Source organism: Taudactylus pleione, unplaced genomic scaffold, assembly GCF_031769625.1.
Source record: "Taudactylus pleione unplaced genomic scaffold, aTauple2 ptg000201l, whole genome shotgun sequence".
In the NCBI taxonomy this organism is placed as follows: Eukaryota; Metazoa; Chordata; class Amphibia; order Anura; family Myobatrachidae; genus Taudactylus; species Taudactylus pleione.
Window position 1 is genome coordinate 27039494 of NW_028284603.1, and position 19420 is coordinate 27058913.

The following is a 19420-nucleotide window of genomic DNA, read 5'->3' on the forward strand; positions in this document are numbered from 1 at the left end:
TTGTAATTTAATCATGATGACATGATTGCTTTGTTCTGGAACCACTTCCGAAAATTATCCCTTATTGGCGGGGGGTAGTTTAAATATTATAAGATCAGTACTCTACTACAATGCCTTGAGGAAAACCCAATGGGTTGAAACACATCGCCATGGAGGTGCCGCATTTGCTAGCGCAATTCCGGAGAAAGTCATATACGACTCTCCAGTTTTAGAAAATGCTTTAAATGTATGGAACTATAGTAAGCGTAAGGCTGGGTACACACTGGACGATATGTCGGCCCGACGAGCCAACATATCGTACCGCTTATACACATCTGACTAATGTAATGAACGACAACCTGCAACTGCGCCGCATGCGATGTTGTCCGTGTAGAACAGCCAACATTGCATACGATCATGTGAGCGCGCATGTTGCCCGTACACACTAAGATATATATGGTCGATATGTCGTTCCGATTCGGCCGGAAACGACATATTGTGCCAACATCGTCCCAGTGTGTACCCAGGTTAATACCTGTAGAAGAATACTGCACAAGAATTGGGCAAAGCAATGCACTGGGGCCCGTACCCACCCATTCACAGGAATACAATATGTAAAAAAAGTCAATAAAATGAAACCTTTACATTTATTGGTACTTTAAAAAAATCAGTGTTTAGTGGATACGCATCGTAAGAGTGTACATTTATTCTGCTGCTAAGCATTAATTATGACCCATATATTATTGTCACATTTTAAAATGTAGAACTTAATCTTCATTTTTGTGTGTCGTGCATTTATACCATGAGTCATTGTATATTTGAGAAATAATCCCCGGGGGTTAACCACAAATATTTAGTATCCCCCGGCTGTATGAACAAGGGACCACAGCAAGTATCTCCGATACCTGCTGTGATCCTTCCATTCCCAGAGACAGACGCATCCCCCATAGGTTTCTATGGGGATGCGTTGCTGCCAAATTTACCAACATCCGGACTACGAACAGGGGGGTTAGGTTTAGGCACAAAGAGGGGAGGGTTATGTTTAGGCACTAACAGGGAGGGTTAGGGTGCATGAAAGGAGGGTTAGGGTTAGAGGCAGAAGGGGGAGGGTTAGCATAGTTACGTACCCATATCGGGGTTCTGAGCATCGGGATGCCGCTGTCGGTATTTTGACAGCTGGCATCCCGACTGCCAGTATTTAATACCCAACCTCAGGAAAAAGCCCTGACCCTGATGGCTTTACCATCAACTATTATAAGGGCTGTGAATCAGTGAGAGCCTGATAAAAGAAGGTGAATATGTTGGGAACGACAGGCACCAGCAAGGATATGTACATATTTTTAAGGTCATAGCCCAAGTACTGTGCAGGAGGGGAGAAGGATCTGTCTTTTATCATTTTGTAACCAAGTAATGTGCTGGAGGAGTTGTTTAATAAAAAGCATATATTTTGGAATAGAGATGGTCTGGTGCCCAACTTAATGTATCTGCACTGCACACCCACCACGTACCATCACCTGTGCCCACACAAGAAAACACTTTGCTGTAAAGCCTGCATGAACTGGGACCCCTATACATCAAGGAGGAGGTGATCTGTCCACTCACGCACCTCATATCAGCTACACAGTGAGGTTACATCTATTTAAATAGGTCCTTTACTATTTGTGATTTCACTTCCAGTAATAAAAGAAAAAATAAAGTTAAATAAACCACACAATTAAAAACACAAAAACACACACAACACAAATAGAATTATATATAAACAATATTATACAACATTGTTTTAAAAAATATATATAAAAAAATTCCTTATTTTTTTTAACAAGTCCTTAAAAAACATCCTGAATTCCCCCCAGAACAGAGTAGTGAGACGACTGCACACAAGTGATCAACTTACTGTATCATCTTCATTAACTTCAACAAGCCGTGTTCTTTGTCTGCGGCCCATCTGTGTAATTTTTTTCCAAGTATAATAATATTCTACGCACTGTGACACAGTCTTTGTCTTTATCTAGAATACAATAAGATTCGTATCACTGATATTGCATGCAGTACATTTTCATGACTGTAATTCATCTTTTCTTTATTTATCACGTACGGCTGATACAGACCCCAGGGTTTATATGATTGGGTGAAAAAGTGATGAATTGGAAGTGTTTTTGGAAAACACAAGAAGAAAGAAATACCACACAGAAAACCAGTGTCAAGCAATGCTTTCTAGGTGCTGCAAAACTACAAGTCTCAGCATAACCTCTGCTGACAGAGTACACAGGGCCTAATTCAAACCCGCTCGCGAGCGCTGAGAGCTCGCAAGCGGGTCGATGGTGCCCTAGTGCGCATGCGCGAGACCCGCATAGCGATAGCCAAGCTGTCGCTATGGGTCTCACACCAAAGGGGGCGTGCTGTCGATGGTGAGGACAGCACGCCCCCTTTGGTGGGCGTGCCGGGGGCGTTGCTGCCCAGACGGAGGCGTTCCCATGGGAACGCCTACCGTCTGGGGCCGGCCCCACTGACAACACTAGTGATGTCAGTGGGAGTGATTTTGGCTCTGATAGAGCCAAAAGCACTCCTGGGCTTGCGGCAGCAAGACCCTACCGCAGGGTCTTGTCGCAAGCCCGATGGTCGCGATGGTCTTGACCATCGCGACCATCTTTTTGGCCGCTCGCATAAGCTGTGGGTGACCAGGAGGCCACTCCAATTTTAGGTAGGAGGGCCCTGATTCAGAGCGAGCGCTCTGGTCAGAGCGTCCGGCTCTGAATCAGGCCCACTGTACCTAGTATTTACACTAAACCAAGAGAGGCTTAGCATGCTTAAGCTTGTTTTTTACAATGTATTTTTATATAGAACTTTCCTTCTTTTTGTATACAGTATATGATCCATAGGGTTTGTTTTAGAGACGGACACATTGTCGATATTGGATGCAGTGGAGCGATTATTTAGCACTGCGTATCTGCCAAAGCCGCACAGCGAACAAGTGGCGATGGATTAGAGTGCCAGTCAGCGTTTGGGGGCGGTAACGGGGGCTGGCTAGAAATAGGCAGGTGTGTCGGGACTATTTTCTGGGTGTGCTTAGTGAGTGTCTGCAAATGAATTTGCAGCTGGAGAGACCCGGCATCTAAGGAGAGCCGCTCTGCCTGAGACAGCATAGGCTTACTCAGAAGATTGATGTGGGACCGATGTTTCTGCTGTTGTATGTAAGCGGTGGATGTGAGAGGCTGGAGGTGGGCATTTTAGTGCACAAGACATCAGCTAAGTCATCATCATATTTTTGCAAGTCTGCTGAGTACGGAATCGAAGTCGCAACAGGATTTGCATCCATCTCTAAATCAGGCTCATAGTTCAATTAATCCATACAGCTATACAGATATGGCAGAAAGAGTATTTACCATCTTTTGAACATGGAAGAAATCTTTGTTGCACATGTTTAATGCTTTGTTAAAAGTTTTTTTCTCAGTGTTGCTCCAATAAACCGATCCTGCAAAAATATGTATAAACACAGTATTAACGATTTTGTTATTGTATAGCTTTGGGATACTGCCACTAAGGGCAAGGACTGAGTCTGGGGTCTTGATTCTGTAAGTAAGGGTTACACAGTCTTCTCTTCCTGCAATTAGCACATCTATGTTGAATATGCATGGCTGGATGTCTGTATTTACTATGTACAGTATACTATATTTAGTAAATACTGTACAGTAAAAGTGACAGTAAAATTAGGGTGATGGAGATATCAATGCTTATATGAAATAATTATGACAATTTGTTTTTATTGGTTAAAATAAGTAATCAGACAATGAAGTATAACATCAAGAACAGTTGACAAGGTGGTAGGAGAGTGAGGAGTTTCAAAAGTCACGGAATTACCATGATTGGCCACAGGGGGAGCAGAAATTCAAGAAATGAGTAATTGGGTTCCACAGCAGAGAATTGGGAGGACTAGTGGAGACTGAAAAACCATGACTCATACCGAATACAAGAGACAAAATTATACTATGTAATATAACTTTAGAGATTATGGACCCTCTTTATTTTATTAATAATAATAAAAACAAAATTAAATTGCAGTGCTTTTTACCCACCATTAACATAGGATTTCACAGTGTCACAAACTACACAGGCTATTTTTTAGACCTGGCAAGTGATTTGGAAGTGTAAATGCAGTCTAATAGTGAGCTATTCACACAACCAAAGTCATGACCCTACTGTTGCAAGAATAAGCATCTCTTTATAGGTCTGGTCATGTTGATGACTGCAACAGTGGAAACGTTTGATCCTTCTGGTGCAAGGAACTGGGTGGATGCGGCAGTTCATGCTGATTCTAGGTTAGATGCATAAAGCAGACACTCTGGGGTGTATTTACTAAAGTGTGTGTTTATAGAAGTGGAGGTATTGCCCACAGCAACCAGTCATATTCTAGCTATTATATTCTAGAAGATGCGAGATAAATGATAAGTAGAATGTGATTGGTTGCTATCGGCAACAACCCCACTTCTATAAACCCACACTTTAGTAAATATACTTCTTCTATAAACCCGCACTTTAGTAAATATACCACCTCTATAAACCCACACTTTAGTAAATATACCACCTCTATAAACCCACACTTTAGTAAATATACCACCTCTATAAACCCGCACTTTAGTAAATATACCACCTCTATAAACCCGCACTTTAGTAAATATACCACCTCTATAAACCCACACTTTAGTAAACATACCACCTCTATAAACCCACACTTTAGTAAATATACCACCTCTATAAACCCGCACTTTAGTAAATATACCACCTCTATAAACCCACACTTTAGTAAATATACCACCTCTATAAACCTGCACTTTAGTAAATATACCACCTCTATAAACCAACACTTTAGTAAATATACCACCTCTTTATACCCGCACTTTAGTAAATATACCACCTCTATATACCTGCACTTTAGTAAATATATCACCTCTATAAACCCGCACTTTAGTAAATATACCACCTCTATATACCCGCACTTTAGTAAATATACCACCTCTATAAACCCGCAACGTTTCAGGATGCCGACGGTCGGAATACCGAAAGCGGCAACCCTCCCACTAACCCTAATCCAGCCCTCCCGCAGCATAACCCTAACCAACCTGTCCCGCAGCCTAAAGCCGGGTACACACTGACAGATATATCTGTCCAATCTGTCTGGTGGGAAGGAAAATCTGGTAATGTATGGGAGCAAATACCAATAGAAATTTGCTCCAAAACCCTGGAAGACAGACCAGATTTTCCTTTCCACCAGACAGATTGGACAGATATATCTGTCAGTGTGAACTCAACTTAACCCTAACCCTCCCCTCCCGCAGCCTAACCCTAACCCTCCCCTCCCGCAGCCTAACCCTAACCCTCCCGCAGCCTAAAGCTGCGTACACACCTATAGATATATCTGTCCAATCCGTCTGGTGGGATGGATAACCTGGTAATGTATGGGAGCAAATAACAATAGAAATTTGTTACCAAACACTGGAAAACGGACCAGATTTTCCTTCCCACCAGACAGATTGAACAGATATACAGTATCTGTAGGTGTGTACACACCTTTACTCTAACCCTCCCGCAGCCTAACCCTAACCCTCCCCTCCCGCAGCCTAACCCTCCCCTCCCGCAGCCTAACTCTCCCCTCCCGCAGCCTAACCCTCCCCTCCCGCAGCCTAACCCTCCCCTCCTGCAGCCTTACCCTAATACTTACCTCAGCAATCTGCCGGTATTCTGACAATTGGGATGGCGCTGTTTGTGTTGTGACCGTCGGCACACTGCCGAGATGGACTACATCCACCTATTTGAGACACAAATAAGGTCTGATCCTGCTGTATTTTAGGAGATAAATGTAAATGAATGAAGGGTGTGTCATTACTGTGTAGTGACATTACATTCTACAAGGTGCACAACCATGTGGGTCTGCACTTAGAGTGACTGCATAGGAGTGGCAGGTATTTACTGTACATTCTGCCATTAGAGAATGGGCCTTACTGTTTCTTAATGAATAGCTTGTATTCTAGCGTACTGCAGGTGTGTCTACTTTACAGAAAAGCCTTTCAGTGCAGTCCTCATCCTATTACTTCTGAAATTCCACCCTATCATCATTGTTTTATTGTTCTGAACTCTGATATCACTAGGAATTTGTTTACTGCATATTGTTTTACACCTTTATAAAACATTTTAAAATAGTTTTTGTTTCCCCAACAATAACCTGTATCTCGGCTATAGGCAATTTGTAGAATTATTTCTCCTTCTATCTACTTAAGTGTGTTTGACAATGATAAAGTACTAATGATTATCTTCATCTAGATAGTGTTACATTACCCCCATTGCGCAATGGAACCTACCATCACACAGGTAGTGAAAGGATAAGGAACACTAAGTTCAGTTCTTTTTAGTTCATTGCAAGGTTGAGTCATGTAGGGTCAGTGTTACCAGGTCAGTCAGGGATGAATGGTATTTGTGGTTTGAGTTCTATTATGTCAGACCAGTGTCTGAACAGCACAAACCGTTACTTGTGTATTTCAATGTTATGTATTGTATGAAATTTAATTAACCCAAATATAAAAAACCCCACACACAATAGATATCTCATCACATACTTCTCATACTGTTACATTTTGAACCAAACTATTAAGTTTCAATTAATTTAAATGATTTATTATTTTCCTTTGTACTAAAATAATGTTGCCATTTAGGAAAGAAGCCAGATAAACTTGCACAACTGTTTTTGGTAGATGTAGTCACTCCTATTCCAAAAGCATGAAACAACTTTTTAGACTGTAAGCTCTTACGAGCAGGGCCTTCTACCCCCTTGTGCTTCTCCATAGTTCAGTTTCATCTACTTCTTACTCACCACTAGGGCACCTAACACTTAGTTGCTTATTCTCTGTTGCTTATCTGGGTGTTATGGTCGCTAATGTAGCAATGTATATTATCCATGTCCTGGTCCTGTATTGTATTGTTCTGTAAGTCGTTTGTCTACAATTTGTTTATGTACTTTTGTAAGGCGCTGCAGAACACTTGTGGCCCCATATAAATAAATGATAATAATAATAATAATAATAATAATAATAACAATAATAACTAAGGCCGCTACACACTACATGATATTGCTAACGACTTGGCCGATTACGACGCATCGGAACAACAAATCGTTCATATCGTGCAGTGTGTATGAACTACATCGTGCAGTGCGCGCTCCCCTGGGGTTGTCAGCCGCATCGCCTCATCATTTTTACATGCAGTAAAATCAGGCGATGTGGCTGACGATCCTATGCAGCCCTATGGAGCGGGGGCAGCTGGCATATCGGGTGGTCGGGCACTGGATCATCCAGTGTGTACGGACCGCCCGATATGTCAGCCCATTGGCGCTGGGGTTGTGGGTCGCATTGCTGGGTACACGATCATTTAGTACCCAGCTTAACCCTATCCAGCTTATCACCCCTGGTGTGAAATCTAAGAACTCGTAGCCATATAAAATCACTCTCTCAGGCTCTCATATGGTCAGAGCCGGCCCTAGCCAAATTAGTGCCCTGGGCAAGATTTTGGGTGGTGCCCCTTCCCCCCCCCATGGGATCCTGAAGAAGCGTGTGGCTTCACAGAAAGGGGCCACTGTGCTGTGGCCCCTTCCCCCATTGTGCTGCACTCCCAGCACCTCACCCAGCACAGCACCCATCACAACACCCTTCTCCCAGCACAGATCACAGCAGAGTACCCCTCGCCCAGCACCCCTGTCCCAGCAAAGCAGAGCACCCCTTACCCAGCACAGCACCCTTCACCTCTCTCCCAGCACAGCACCCACGCTTACCACTAGCCGTCGTCCAGGCACCACATCCCGCAAACCACCGCTGGCTGTTCCGCCACTGCCCGCTCACTGTTTGCTGCTGTTAGGCCTGATCGGAGCTGTCAGCTGAGCTCTGATAATAGATGCTGCACAGTGACAGTAGCAGCTGCCATAGTCTCTCCCCAGCCATGCCCCAAACCTCTGCCGGCACTAAGTAGGTGGGTTTGGGTACCCGTAGGCATTCCAAATGCCCCAGACATTTGCTTAGTTTGTCTATGCATAGGGCCGGCTCTGCATATGGTCATGGAACTAGGGGGTGCATTGCTACTTATACAATAGAATGTATAAAATGTATGTAGATGATTAGAGACTTGGGACCTGATTCTCAGTGGCACGTACTGCTGATGTGGGACGTTTTCTCTACTTCTGTGCATATGTCTATGTCACACTGCGCATGCACCCGGATAGCATGCACATAGACAGCCTGATTCCGATGTGGACAGAGTTAGCATCGCTGCTGCGTCTATGCAAAAGCAGCAGCAGGCGCCTGTAGTAGAAAGACGTTTCCTGCATGCTGTAGTGATCTGCAGCTGCGTTCGAGGACGCAGCTATCGGATCAATTGCGTGAACATCGGCCATCTGAGTAACCCCCAGAAGACGCAGACCTTGGCCTTGGCACTCCCACAAAACCATTTTGTGGAACGGAACCAGGTCAACGCCCCCTCCCCGCCACCAAATGGCCGCAGCCTGTCAATCAGCTCCTGGTGGTGGCAGGGAGGTCTGTTAGCGAAGGCACTGAGATGGTCCATCTTATGGGCGTGTTATGTGAGTATCGCGGGATTGTAGCTGAAAGTGATTGCATAATGAAGTGCTGAACCGCTCACATAGCACTATAAATCGTATGGAGAAACTGCACCGGCCATACGACCAGATGGTCTGATAGGCCGGATGGCAGTGCTGGACTAATTGGGGATCTCAGAATGCAGCAGCGTCGTCACACTACCCACAGTGACATAATGGCGGCACGTCACCGCACTCAGGGCCTGATTCTGATTTGGGAGTAAAGTGAGAAAGAGCGAGTAACTGCGCACCTGGACAATGCAATTGAAGGAGTACATATACATACGTTTTTTGCATGCAGGGTAAATACTGACGGCTTCTGCATGTAGCCCACAAACGCTGGACAGATTTATTTTTGCAATGCAATTTAGATTTGAACTAGGACACGCCCCTCCCAAATCTAAAGCTCTCTGCACTTTTTGAATCTGTCCCACCTGCAGTGCAGCATGGTTTTACCAAGGTGCACACTTACTTGCTCTTCCTTACTCTATTCTCAAATCAGAATCAGGCCCTCAGTACACTGCTCACTGAGCTGTGCCCATGGCCATCCTATAGCAGCACGTAGTAAACGCAACGCAGGCTCAGTGTACTACCAGCACTGGCTGCAGGAGGAAGACAGATGTGGAGCAACAATATTGTGCATAGAGCCCAACCATCAATGGTTCCGATCAGCGAAAGCACCAACGAATGGTGTCTGCGGCCATACATGCACGGTACAGGAAAGCCATCGGGAGGAAATTTCCCTGATCCCTGTACAGTTATCTACCACACACTTTATTTGGGGCAACATTGTCAACGCCGACACACATAAACCCTAAAAGTACACACAAAACATGATAATGGTTTATCCAGCCACTGATTTATCATCATTAAAACAAAATGATGCAATTTGTGCAAAGGGGAAGCACTAACATATTGCTACAAGTGAAAGTACTGCAAAGACCTAGAACGAGTGTGGTATGATATGTCGACAGTCATAATGTTGATGTGGTCATAATAATGACATTGATCATGCTGGCATGGTCACAATGTCGACATTGATCATTTTGACAATCCTTGTGTAGACAGTGATGAAATGTTGACATATCAGAATGTCGACATATCGGCCATGGTGGCCCACCAGTAATTTTCCTGCTCCTGACGGCTGCAGCGGCTCCATTAATGCTTCCGGATCCCAACGGTCATGTGACCATCATATTCCTCCCCTGTCCCTAATTTCTACCCCTAACCCTCCTTCTAGTGCCTAAACCTAACCCCTCCTCCGCAGTTGATCTCCAACCTCCCCCAGCAGCCTATCCCTAACCCTCCTTGTGCCTAACCCTAATGTTGACATTCTGAGAATGTGGACATTTCACATGTCGACATTCTGTGAATGCCGACATGTTGCGTGTCAACATTTTAACAATGTCGACATCATAACTCTTGACTACATCCCCCTAGAAATGCCTATCCAACACTTATATCATGTTCTGCATCTGTTCTAAATATTTACTAAAGACAAGCTGTGTATGTTTGTCCTCTGACGGCCTAGCTCGGGCACCACGCAGTTCGTACTGCTGCAGAGCAAACACATCAAATTCAGCTATAAGGTTCTGTTTACAAGAAATTACAGAGGTAATCATTTCAACAACATTTCTGTCTTTTCCTTGTAACTGTACATTCAGTTCTTTCAACAAAGCTGTCAAATCAGTTGAAAAATCTAAATCCGGCAGCCAGACTTCATCTTCTACAGTATTGCTTATTCCACATCAGACTGGCAACGCATTCATTTCAGACAATAGATCCCTACATCTATGCAGAAGTTTATCTATGCTCATAAAAAGCTCGTTGGGAGCTGCTTCATTTTTAGTGTCACCATCTCCTTTTTACCAGATTATCTATCATTCCAGCACACTGTGATGTGTCGGTCAGATCTGTTGGGTCATGGAAAGAACTGAACAGAAAGCACAGTCTTTTTGCTCTTTTTTTCAGTAGCTCCAACAAATCCCCAGCCATGAATTCTCAGTGTTGTATGGCAATGTTATATATAGCAGAGGAAACAATATCAGATTTGTTTGTGCAGTTTTGAAACAATATTTTTGCTACCTCTAAAAAGGCCTCTGTGACAATTTCATGTAAAGATATCTTGTGCTTGGCAAGTGTGTGACTCACACAACTCACACAACAACACCCTTGTGGAGGTTTGCTGGGCCCTGTAAAGATTTACTGTTGGGCACTAAGATGCAATTTTATTTCTTTATATTTCTTCTTTTAGGTTCACTTTTAACAGGTAAATCACTGTCAGACTTCCTACTTTTAAAAATCCCTCTCCAAATTCATTTTTTTGCAATACCTATGTGTGAACGGCAGATCAGACATGGAAAACTTGGAATCAGACATAAAAAAAGACAATTCCTGCTACCGTCCAGTTTTTAGTTTCCTGAAACCGGGTGCCACATTCACACCGAGTTCAACGTGTACCACTTCCACAGGAAAGGGCACGAAAAATGTCCACACTCCTATCCCTTCCCTGGATAACTTTATAGACTGTTCATTAGTACATACATCTCTTCAAGTGCTGGAACTATATTCAATTAAAAGCAAAAACATTATCCAGTTGTGTAATTGGAGCTTGAAATACAGAAGTACTTGTGCATGTCCAGCTTTATTGCCATATTTGGCTGATCACTTCAAATTTGTTTATAACCTGAATCGTTGCTAAATGACTACATATAAGTGGAGAATTATACTCTGGCATCATTAATCACAGCTTTAACTGTATTAGCGCCAATATCATGTTTAAATAGTGTTCTTCCTTTTATTTTGATAACCAATAGTGGGGTGGCACTGTATTCATTTACTAGTGTTTCATTACATCCTTTTCTCTACATACAAATGGAGGACACTTCTAACCTGAGGGTATAGAGGGAGCAATGCAAGATTTGGAACTTAAACTGCTAGAGCACGTTTGTAATGTATTTCCTCCCCTATATAATCCTTACTTATTTCTTTCAACAAAGCCCCCAGAATAGGACTAAATGAAAGAATTGGACAGTAATATTTACAGAGTCGTGACGGGTGGGACTATACTATCCCCCAAATGGATTTAGAGAAAAGGTTTTAACGGTAAATTTTCTTTTACATCATTTTTGGGGGACACTGCTAACCTTGGGAATGTCCCAAAGCTGTACCGAGGGGACGGTATACTCAGCAAAGCTGTTTGAGACAGACCACCATACACCGTAACATTATAGATATGTGCCCAGGGAATCCTCCCAGCTCAGGCTTTATACCACTACATACAAGAAGCTCCGCCAACCTGGAAGATCTGGTCATGGGGCCATGAAAATGAACAGACAGAAACATAATCCTGCCCCCCAAGATATGCCTGGCCTGATCTGACACTGGCCGCCTAATTCATGTACCCCCTAATGGACCAGAAGGACAATGATTACAGAAAAAAAGCTTTTTAACCGCAAATATACTGTAGAAGTGGAAGAGAGAAGCTATAAACTCCTGTAGAGATATTTTAGCTCATTGTTGAACAGTGTCCCTGACCTATGTGTAAGTCTGATGAGAACAATGCTGAGATATCACAGACAGCAACCCGTAACAGATAACAGACTCCTTTTCTTATTTCAAGTTTTATATTAATCTATCCTTAATCAAAACAGGTAAGCTGTAATTATTATCAGTTCCTATTATGTAGGGGCTTGAAATATTACTACTTTTCCTATATCGAAAACTTATTACAAGTTCACTGTATAAAACGCCATGGTGTGCGTCCAAAAAGGGGCTCAGGTAGACCTTTACCTTCCCTAAAAAATATCAATCTGTTCTCATATGGATCTTTTGCACCAAAGATCTGGTGGAAGTGGGCACTGTTAATGATGGAGAATATAAAACCAAGCAGATGGATAGTGGTATTACGGTCACATAGATGGGTACAACTCAGCATATGGGTGTATATATGAATTTAGTTTCACACATCTTTAGCAGCTTTTTTCACCCTTGTCTTGTGGCTTATATATATATACACTATGTAGACAAAAGTGATTGGACACTGACAGCAAATAGATCAACTGTTATGATTCCTGGAGGGAATTGACGGTATGATGTAGAGCCAACTGACGACAGCCTTGAGGGCTGGAATGTATAGTACTAGTTGTGCCGAGGGCAAGAGGTGTGATGCAGCCTGTGGGCTGTAGAAGCAGCCCCGAGGGCTGGTTGTGGCCTTTATAGTCGTGGCCAAGGGACTGATGGTGTGAAGCAGCCTTTGGGCTGTAGGAGCAGCCTTGGGGGCTGATTGTGGCCTTTATAGTCGTGGCCAAGGGACTAATGGTGTGAAGCAGCCTTTGGGCTGTTGCAGCAGCATTGAGGGCTGATAGTGACCTGGGGCCCCAGGACCGTTGCAGCCTTCGGGCTGATGAGACTCATGCGAGGTATGCAACAATAACATGGGGCTGCTACCAGTGCCGCCGGGATGACACTGGCGACGGTGTGCCAGGTTGCGCACCTGGAACGCAGAGTAGCTACCAGTGCCGCCGGGATGACACTGGCGACGGTGTGCACAAGTTATGTATAGGCTTATGACAAGGCACAAGTTATGCATAGGCTTATGTCAGTGCACAAGTTATGTATAGGCTTATGTCAAGGCACAAGTTATGTATAGGCTTATGTCAAGGCACAAGTTATGTATAGGCTTATGTCAGTGCACAAGTTATGTATAGGCTTATGTCAAGGCACAAGTTATGTATAGGCTTATGTCAAGGCACAAGTTATGTATAGGCTTATGTCAGTGCACGTTATGTATAGGCTTATGTCACTGCACAAGTTATGTATAGGCTTATGTCACTGCACAAGTTATGTATAGGCTTATGTCACTGCACAAGTTTCTGGACAACAGCAGGGGGGTATGTTTTGCCATTCCACCTTAAGTACAGTGACCAACTGTGACACTGAAGAAGGTCGGGTCGGCCTAGAATGCACCCGTCACTCCAATTTGTCCCAGAGGTTCTCAATGGGGTTAAGATCTGGGCTCTGAGCTGACCAGTCTATCCGGGTTAGCGAAGTTTCTGTATACCAGTCCAGCGTCGCCCTGGAAACATCCTGATGATCTGGTTGACTACAGGCTGATCCAGACCCTCCTACTTCAAAAGTGGGGTCACATGAACGAGCAGGAAGTAAAGAATGACAACAAAGGTGTTCTAATCCCAGTCTAATGCAACCTATAGCCATCCGCCTTAAATAGCCTTATATACCATCGGGCTGGTTTTCTATCCCAATCCACCCCTAGTTATCAAAGCAAGGTCTATTAAATAGAGTTTACTCAGGTGGGCTTTTTTACTGGTGGGCATTTTAAAATACATATGATTGTAATTTACTTGTATACTATAGGCAGCAGCAGACATTAATAGTAAAAAGCCAATTTTTCCATGACTCAACCCCCGATGATTTTTATGCAATTAAGGCACACCCTAAAATTTATCTACCAGTGTCTCCTATTGTTTAACTATAATTTGGTGTAGGTTTTAGAAGAAAGTGTGTGCGAAGATCAAGCTATTTTATATTTTGACAAGTGATCACCGAGTGGAGGAAGTAGGAACCTGTATATGCATGTTGTGCTTAAGGTACACATAACCTTCAACTATATAAGCAAAGGCCAAGAATGCAGGTTACATATACAACAGGTTAGAAGATACCTTGTAGAGCAATTTGTATAGTAAGCAGTATCAGCTTTGAGGATGCCAAATAATTTAGCAGATTATGGGCCGTAATCAATTAGACGCGAAAAGCCGAGATCCGCGAAAAAGTATCGCCGATTGTGATTGTACGCCTATCGGAAACTTATCTCCGTATTCAATTCCAAATAATTTTTTGCATACGCGGAAAGTCAATGCAATGTAATAGGCGAAAAAGATTTGCCTCTGAATAGCAGAAGAAAAGAAGAGCATTTCTTTTATTTTGGGGTGCAATGGTGAGGAAAACACTCAGAACTCTTGGGACAGCCCCCAAAGGACAACTGTGTCAAAAAATTCCTGAAAAAAACTTAACACCCCAAAACAGTACTTTCATTTTGGGGGCGAAAAAGCACAAAGTGAGGGGACAAATGAAAAAATGATCGAAATAAGGTTCTTGGGATGCTCTAAGAAAGGGCCAAGTGTTTTTGTGGTTGCAGGTGCTTTTATGAGGAATTTAACTTTTGTTAAAGATTCACTTTAGAGACATTAAAAGATGCTTGCACCCATTTTCAGGTACCCCAAATTTGCCAGGACTACTTATTTTCTCCAAAAAATACTGCTTTATGCCATTCTTCACCACTTGTGCAGAGACGCTAATTAGAGGCAATTGTACCAACTTAAGTACCCCAAACAGTTTCATTAGGACTAATCGGGCACTACTACATTGATCCCCAATGTTTCTGCATCTTTTTGGGGGTTCAGGCTGATTTCCCCAATTCTGACACCACTTTCCGCCTGTTCTGACTTCGCGTGTCGCCGTTTTCGCGTCTTTTGGAATGGAATACGGCAAATAGCGAAGACGCGCACGATAAGTTTCCGCGGCCAAAAGACACAATGTAGATGAAAAGTCCGGCAGGCGGAACTTTGTTGCGGGTGCGAAAGTAATTGAATACCGCCCTATATGTCAGTGATGTCACCAGTTCCTACTGATTTGATAGATTGCATTTGGCTATTTGTTTAGCCGGCAGAATGCTGCCTGCACAATGTAACTGTGTCCGCCTATCAACCCAAGGGCATTTTAATCAGAAAGCCTGTACTACCTGGAAATCTCAAAGAGTCAACATGATTTTAATAAACTATACAATTCTTGTGTATCCGGGACTTTGCTGGAACACTTTAATCCGGAAAACTGGTTCAGCATGTATTGCTACAATGTTCAGCTCTCAACGATAATCCAGAAGAAGTGGATGATTTTTTAGTATTGCACCTGCTCTGTAATATTCTGTAATTCCTTAATATTTAACTTGAAATACTCAATAAAAATACAGAAATTAGGAATTATTAGCTGTCAGATAGAGAGGTTGAATCCTGTATTTACATAAACACATAGTGAAAGATTCAGACAGATATAAAACACACAGCTTCTTAGCAAAAAAGTATAACCACCACTATAAATCAGTAATAGACAGGATTGCCATTATTTGTACACATTTTAGGAGCTGGTTAATAAATTGGTTTAAAAAATGTGCTTATAATAAATAATTCTGTGCAAAGAAAGAGGGACAGGAGTATCTGGTTGTAAAATAGGGACAAGCCTTTAAATGGGTATATTGTTTGGTAGGGGGGCACAGCTATATAGTGGGTGGTGTTTGGATTGCTACAGGATCTACGGAAAAGGTTATAAGCCAATGAAGTTGAAGGAGAAAACTACCAGAACTTGAAATGATTGGTTTGCGTGTTCTGCATATTATTTTTCAGTTTCCTGCTGTGTTTTCCTGGCTTCTTTCTTTAATTCAGCCACTTATATCATGTGGCAAAGTTGCTGGTTAGTTGGTTTGGATATTACACGAGAGCTGAGCAGCGTCGTCATAACAACAGTACACAATTCTACAAAATGATAACAAAACATGCCTGAGAAAGCACGGAAGGACAATAAAGAAATGTATTTAACAAAAGTTCCATGAGGTTTTTTAGCCAATTTCCACATAATTTAAACATAAAAAAGAGAAAAGTCCCTTCAAGACAATAAATACAATAAGGTTCTTTAGGATCCATTCAAATATAGAAATGGATAAAAACACATGGGTGTAGATTTACTAAAACTTCTCAAAAGGAAATGTGGAGGTACAGTATTCAGCATACAACCAATCAGATTTTAGATATCATTTCAGTATTTCAGTGACGCACACAGGGGGGGGAAGGGGGTTCTGATTACCCAGAAACCCCTCTAGTGGAACAAATGTTTTTCTGGCTATGCTGCATGCCTGCAACTGGAGCCCCGCCCCTCGCGGCATTATGCTTGGAATGAAATGCATTTTAGTGATGCCTATTTAACCCATACTATGTCCATGGTTCCATGTGTTGCCCATTTATAAATACAATCTGTTGTACTAATAGATACTTTATGCATGAGCTATATGACAGGTTGCGCTGTGATATTTTATTAGGAACATTTACATTTTGGAACACACTAGTGAGAAAAGCTCCATTCACTTATCTGTCCTAAGTTTAATGCGTTTTTTAAGCATTTATTACTACGGGAAAAGCACCATAAAAGCAGATAGGTGTAAAAAAAATTCTTAGTGTTACAGAACAAACTATACTAAGGACAGCAACTAAGAAAAAAGCTTCGGAAGAAAGAAAATAGATACAGCTGGTTTAGAAATAAAACAGAAAGGGGTCATAAGAAAATGTTAGGCAATATGAACCATACCAAAAATATTTAGATCTTGTAAAAGTTTATTGTCAATGCACAAGTTATCTATAGGCTTATGTCAAGGCATAAGTTATGTATAGGCTTATGTCAAGGCACAAGTTATGTGTAGGCTTATGTCAAGGCATAAGTTATGTATAGGCTTATGTCAAGGCACAAGTTATGTATAGGCTTATGTCAAAGCACAAGTTATGTATAGGCTTATGTCAAGGCACAAGTTATGTATAGGCTTATGTCAAGGCACAAGTTATGTATAGGCTTATGTCAAGGCACAAGTTATGTATAGGCTTATGTCAGTGCACGTTATGCATAGGCTTATGTCACTGCACAAGTTATGTATAGGCTTATGTCAAGGCACAAGTTATGTATAGGCTTATGTCACTGCACAAGTTATGTATAGGCTTATGTCAAGGCACAAGTTATGTATAGGCTTATGTCACTGCACAAGTTATGTATAGGCTTATGTCAGTGCACGTTATGCATAGGCTTATGTCAAAGCACAAGTTATGTATAGGCTTATGTCAGTGCACGTTATGCATAGGCTTATGTCACTGCACAAGTTATGTATAGGCTTATGTCAGTGCACGTTATGCATAGGCTTATGTCACTGCACAAGTTATGTATAGGCTTATGTCAGTGCACAGGTTATGTATAGGCTTATGTCAGTGCACAGGTTATGTATAGACTTATGTCAAGGAAACAAGTTATGTATAGGCTTATGTCAAGGCACAACTGGCAGAAGGAGTCATTATTTTGGTTTTGTATGTGTTGAGTGTGTATATGTGTTTCAGTGCAGTATATGTGTGTTTAGTGCAGTGTGACTTGTTGTTAGCGAGGGACAGCATATAGTCTGCATGGGAGCATTATATTGACTTGTACAGGGTTGGGTACCGATGCTGGCATCCTGACAGGGTTAGGATACCGACACCTGCAAGTAAGTATACTAACCCTATCCCTAAACCTAACCCTCCCCCACACAGCCTAAACCTAAGCATTCCCACGCCACAGCCTAAACCTAACCTCCACCCCCGCAGCCTAAACCTAACCCTCCCCCACACAGCCTAAACCTAACCTCCACCCCCGCAGCCTAAACCTATGTCCATACCCTCCCCCCCCTACCTCCAACCTAACCCTCCCCCTAATCCCAATACTTACCGTCGGGATGCTAGTGCCGGGATTCTGAGCACCAGCATCCCGTCGCCGTGATATAAACTGCATCCCCTTGTACAGTAAATAACTCCCTCTTGCTGGGTAGACTGCATGCCAATATTAGCAGCAGAGAAAGGAACCTCTCACACCCACTTCTCTGTCTGTATGTGGTGCTGCACCATATATTAGACATGCTGACTGACTGGCTGCAGTTATTCTTTATTTGGATAACTACTTACATTCCCCCTACTAGTTACACCTGCCAGTAATACTCATATCTGAAAGAGAAATATTATGCTCAAAATTATTATAATATTATATATAATATAATATTATCATCTTCGTATCATGTACATTTTATGCTGACCTAGTTATCTAAAGCATATCTCACATTGTGATCAACATGGTTTATTATTAATGCCCAGACAAACGACTATAATTATACAGTGGAAAACCCAGAGAGTGTCTAAAGCTGCATACACACGGTATGATCTGCACAACCAACGATATCACTGAACGATTTCCCCGGACAAACGATACTGGGTGTACACACTGAGAAATGTCTACGATAGATATCTTTCAGTGAAGTCATCCTGCCACATCTCTGAACAGGTAAATCTTGATGACATCATCCAAGTTGGCCTGCATGTACGGACAACCATAGATATCGTTATAATCCCTGCGAGAACGCGCATCGTTGGTCGTTCGTTGTACGTTCGCTGCATAAAAATGAACATATGAACGATTTATCGTTAACAATAGCGTTATCGTTCATAGATATCGTACCGTGTGTACGCACCATAATAGCCTTTAGTTGTGGCTTAGAAAACAAAAATTCAAACCAGACAGGGGTATTTTCACTGCCCAAAATGGTATTATTCTACAGCAACATTTCCACAGCACGGCAATTTCCGTACGCCACAAATACACTTTAAAGGGAACATTACCAATATCAGCTCTATAAGTACCCACACAACAAGGAGAAATCACTTATAGGTTTGTTTAAAAAGACACAAATCAGTTTTTGAATATTCCTCTTTTATTCCCACTCTTTCCTAGGTGAGGAGGGTCCAACTAGATTAACAGGTAAGGGCTATTGAGAAATGAGGGAGTGCAGTGGACAAAAAATTTAAATCTCACCAACATTGTATGTTCTCCATTATTCTTCAGAGTAAGATGCTTCACATTTAAAAGTGAACTGCATGAAAACATAAAATAAAATCCCTCTCCTGCAACTAGCAGGACTGCTGGAGGGCTGAGTATGGAGCACTAAGGACAATGCCAGCC

The 19420-nt window shown here is 42.4% G+C and overlaps 1 protein-coding gene across 1 annotated transcript in view; it reads right to left on the reverse strand.

Annotated features, from left to right (window-relative positions):
- Window positions 1-19420, reverse strand: part of TRERF1 (transcriptional regulating factor 1) — a 164340-nt gene that overhangs the window by 19865 nt on the left and 125055 nt on the right. Inside the window, exons 13-14 of the mRNA XM_088477531.1 lie at window positions 3363-3451; window positions 1874-1987 (exon numbers count right to left, since the gene is read on the reverse strand). Coding sequence (XP_088333657.1) covers window positions 1874-1987; window positions 3363-3451 — 203 coding nt within the window. The remainder of the gene's footprint in view (window positions 1-1873; window positions 1988-3362; window positions 3452-19420) is intronic.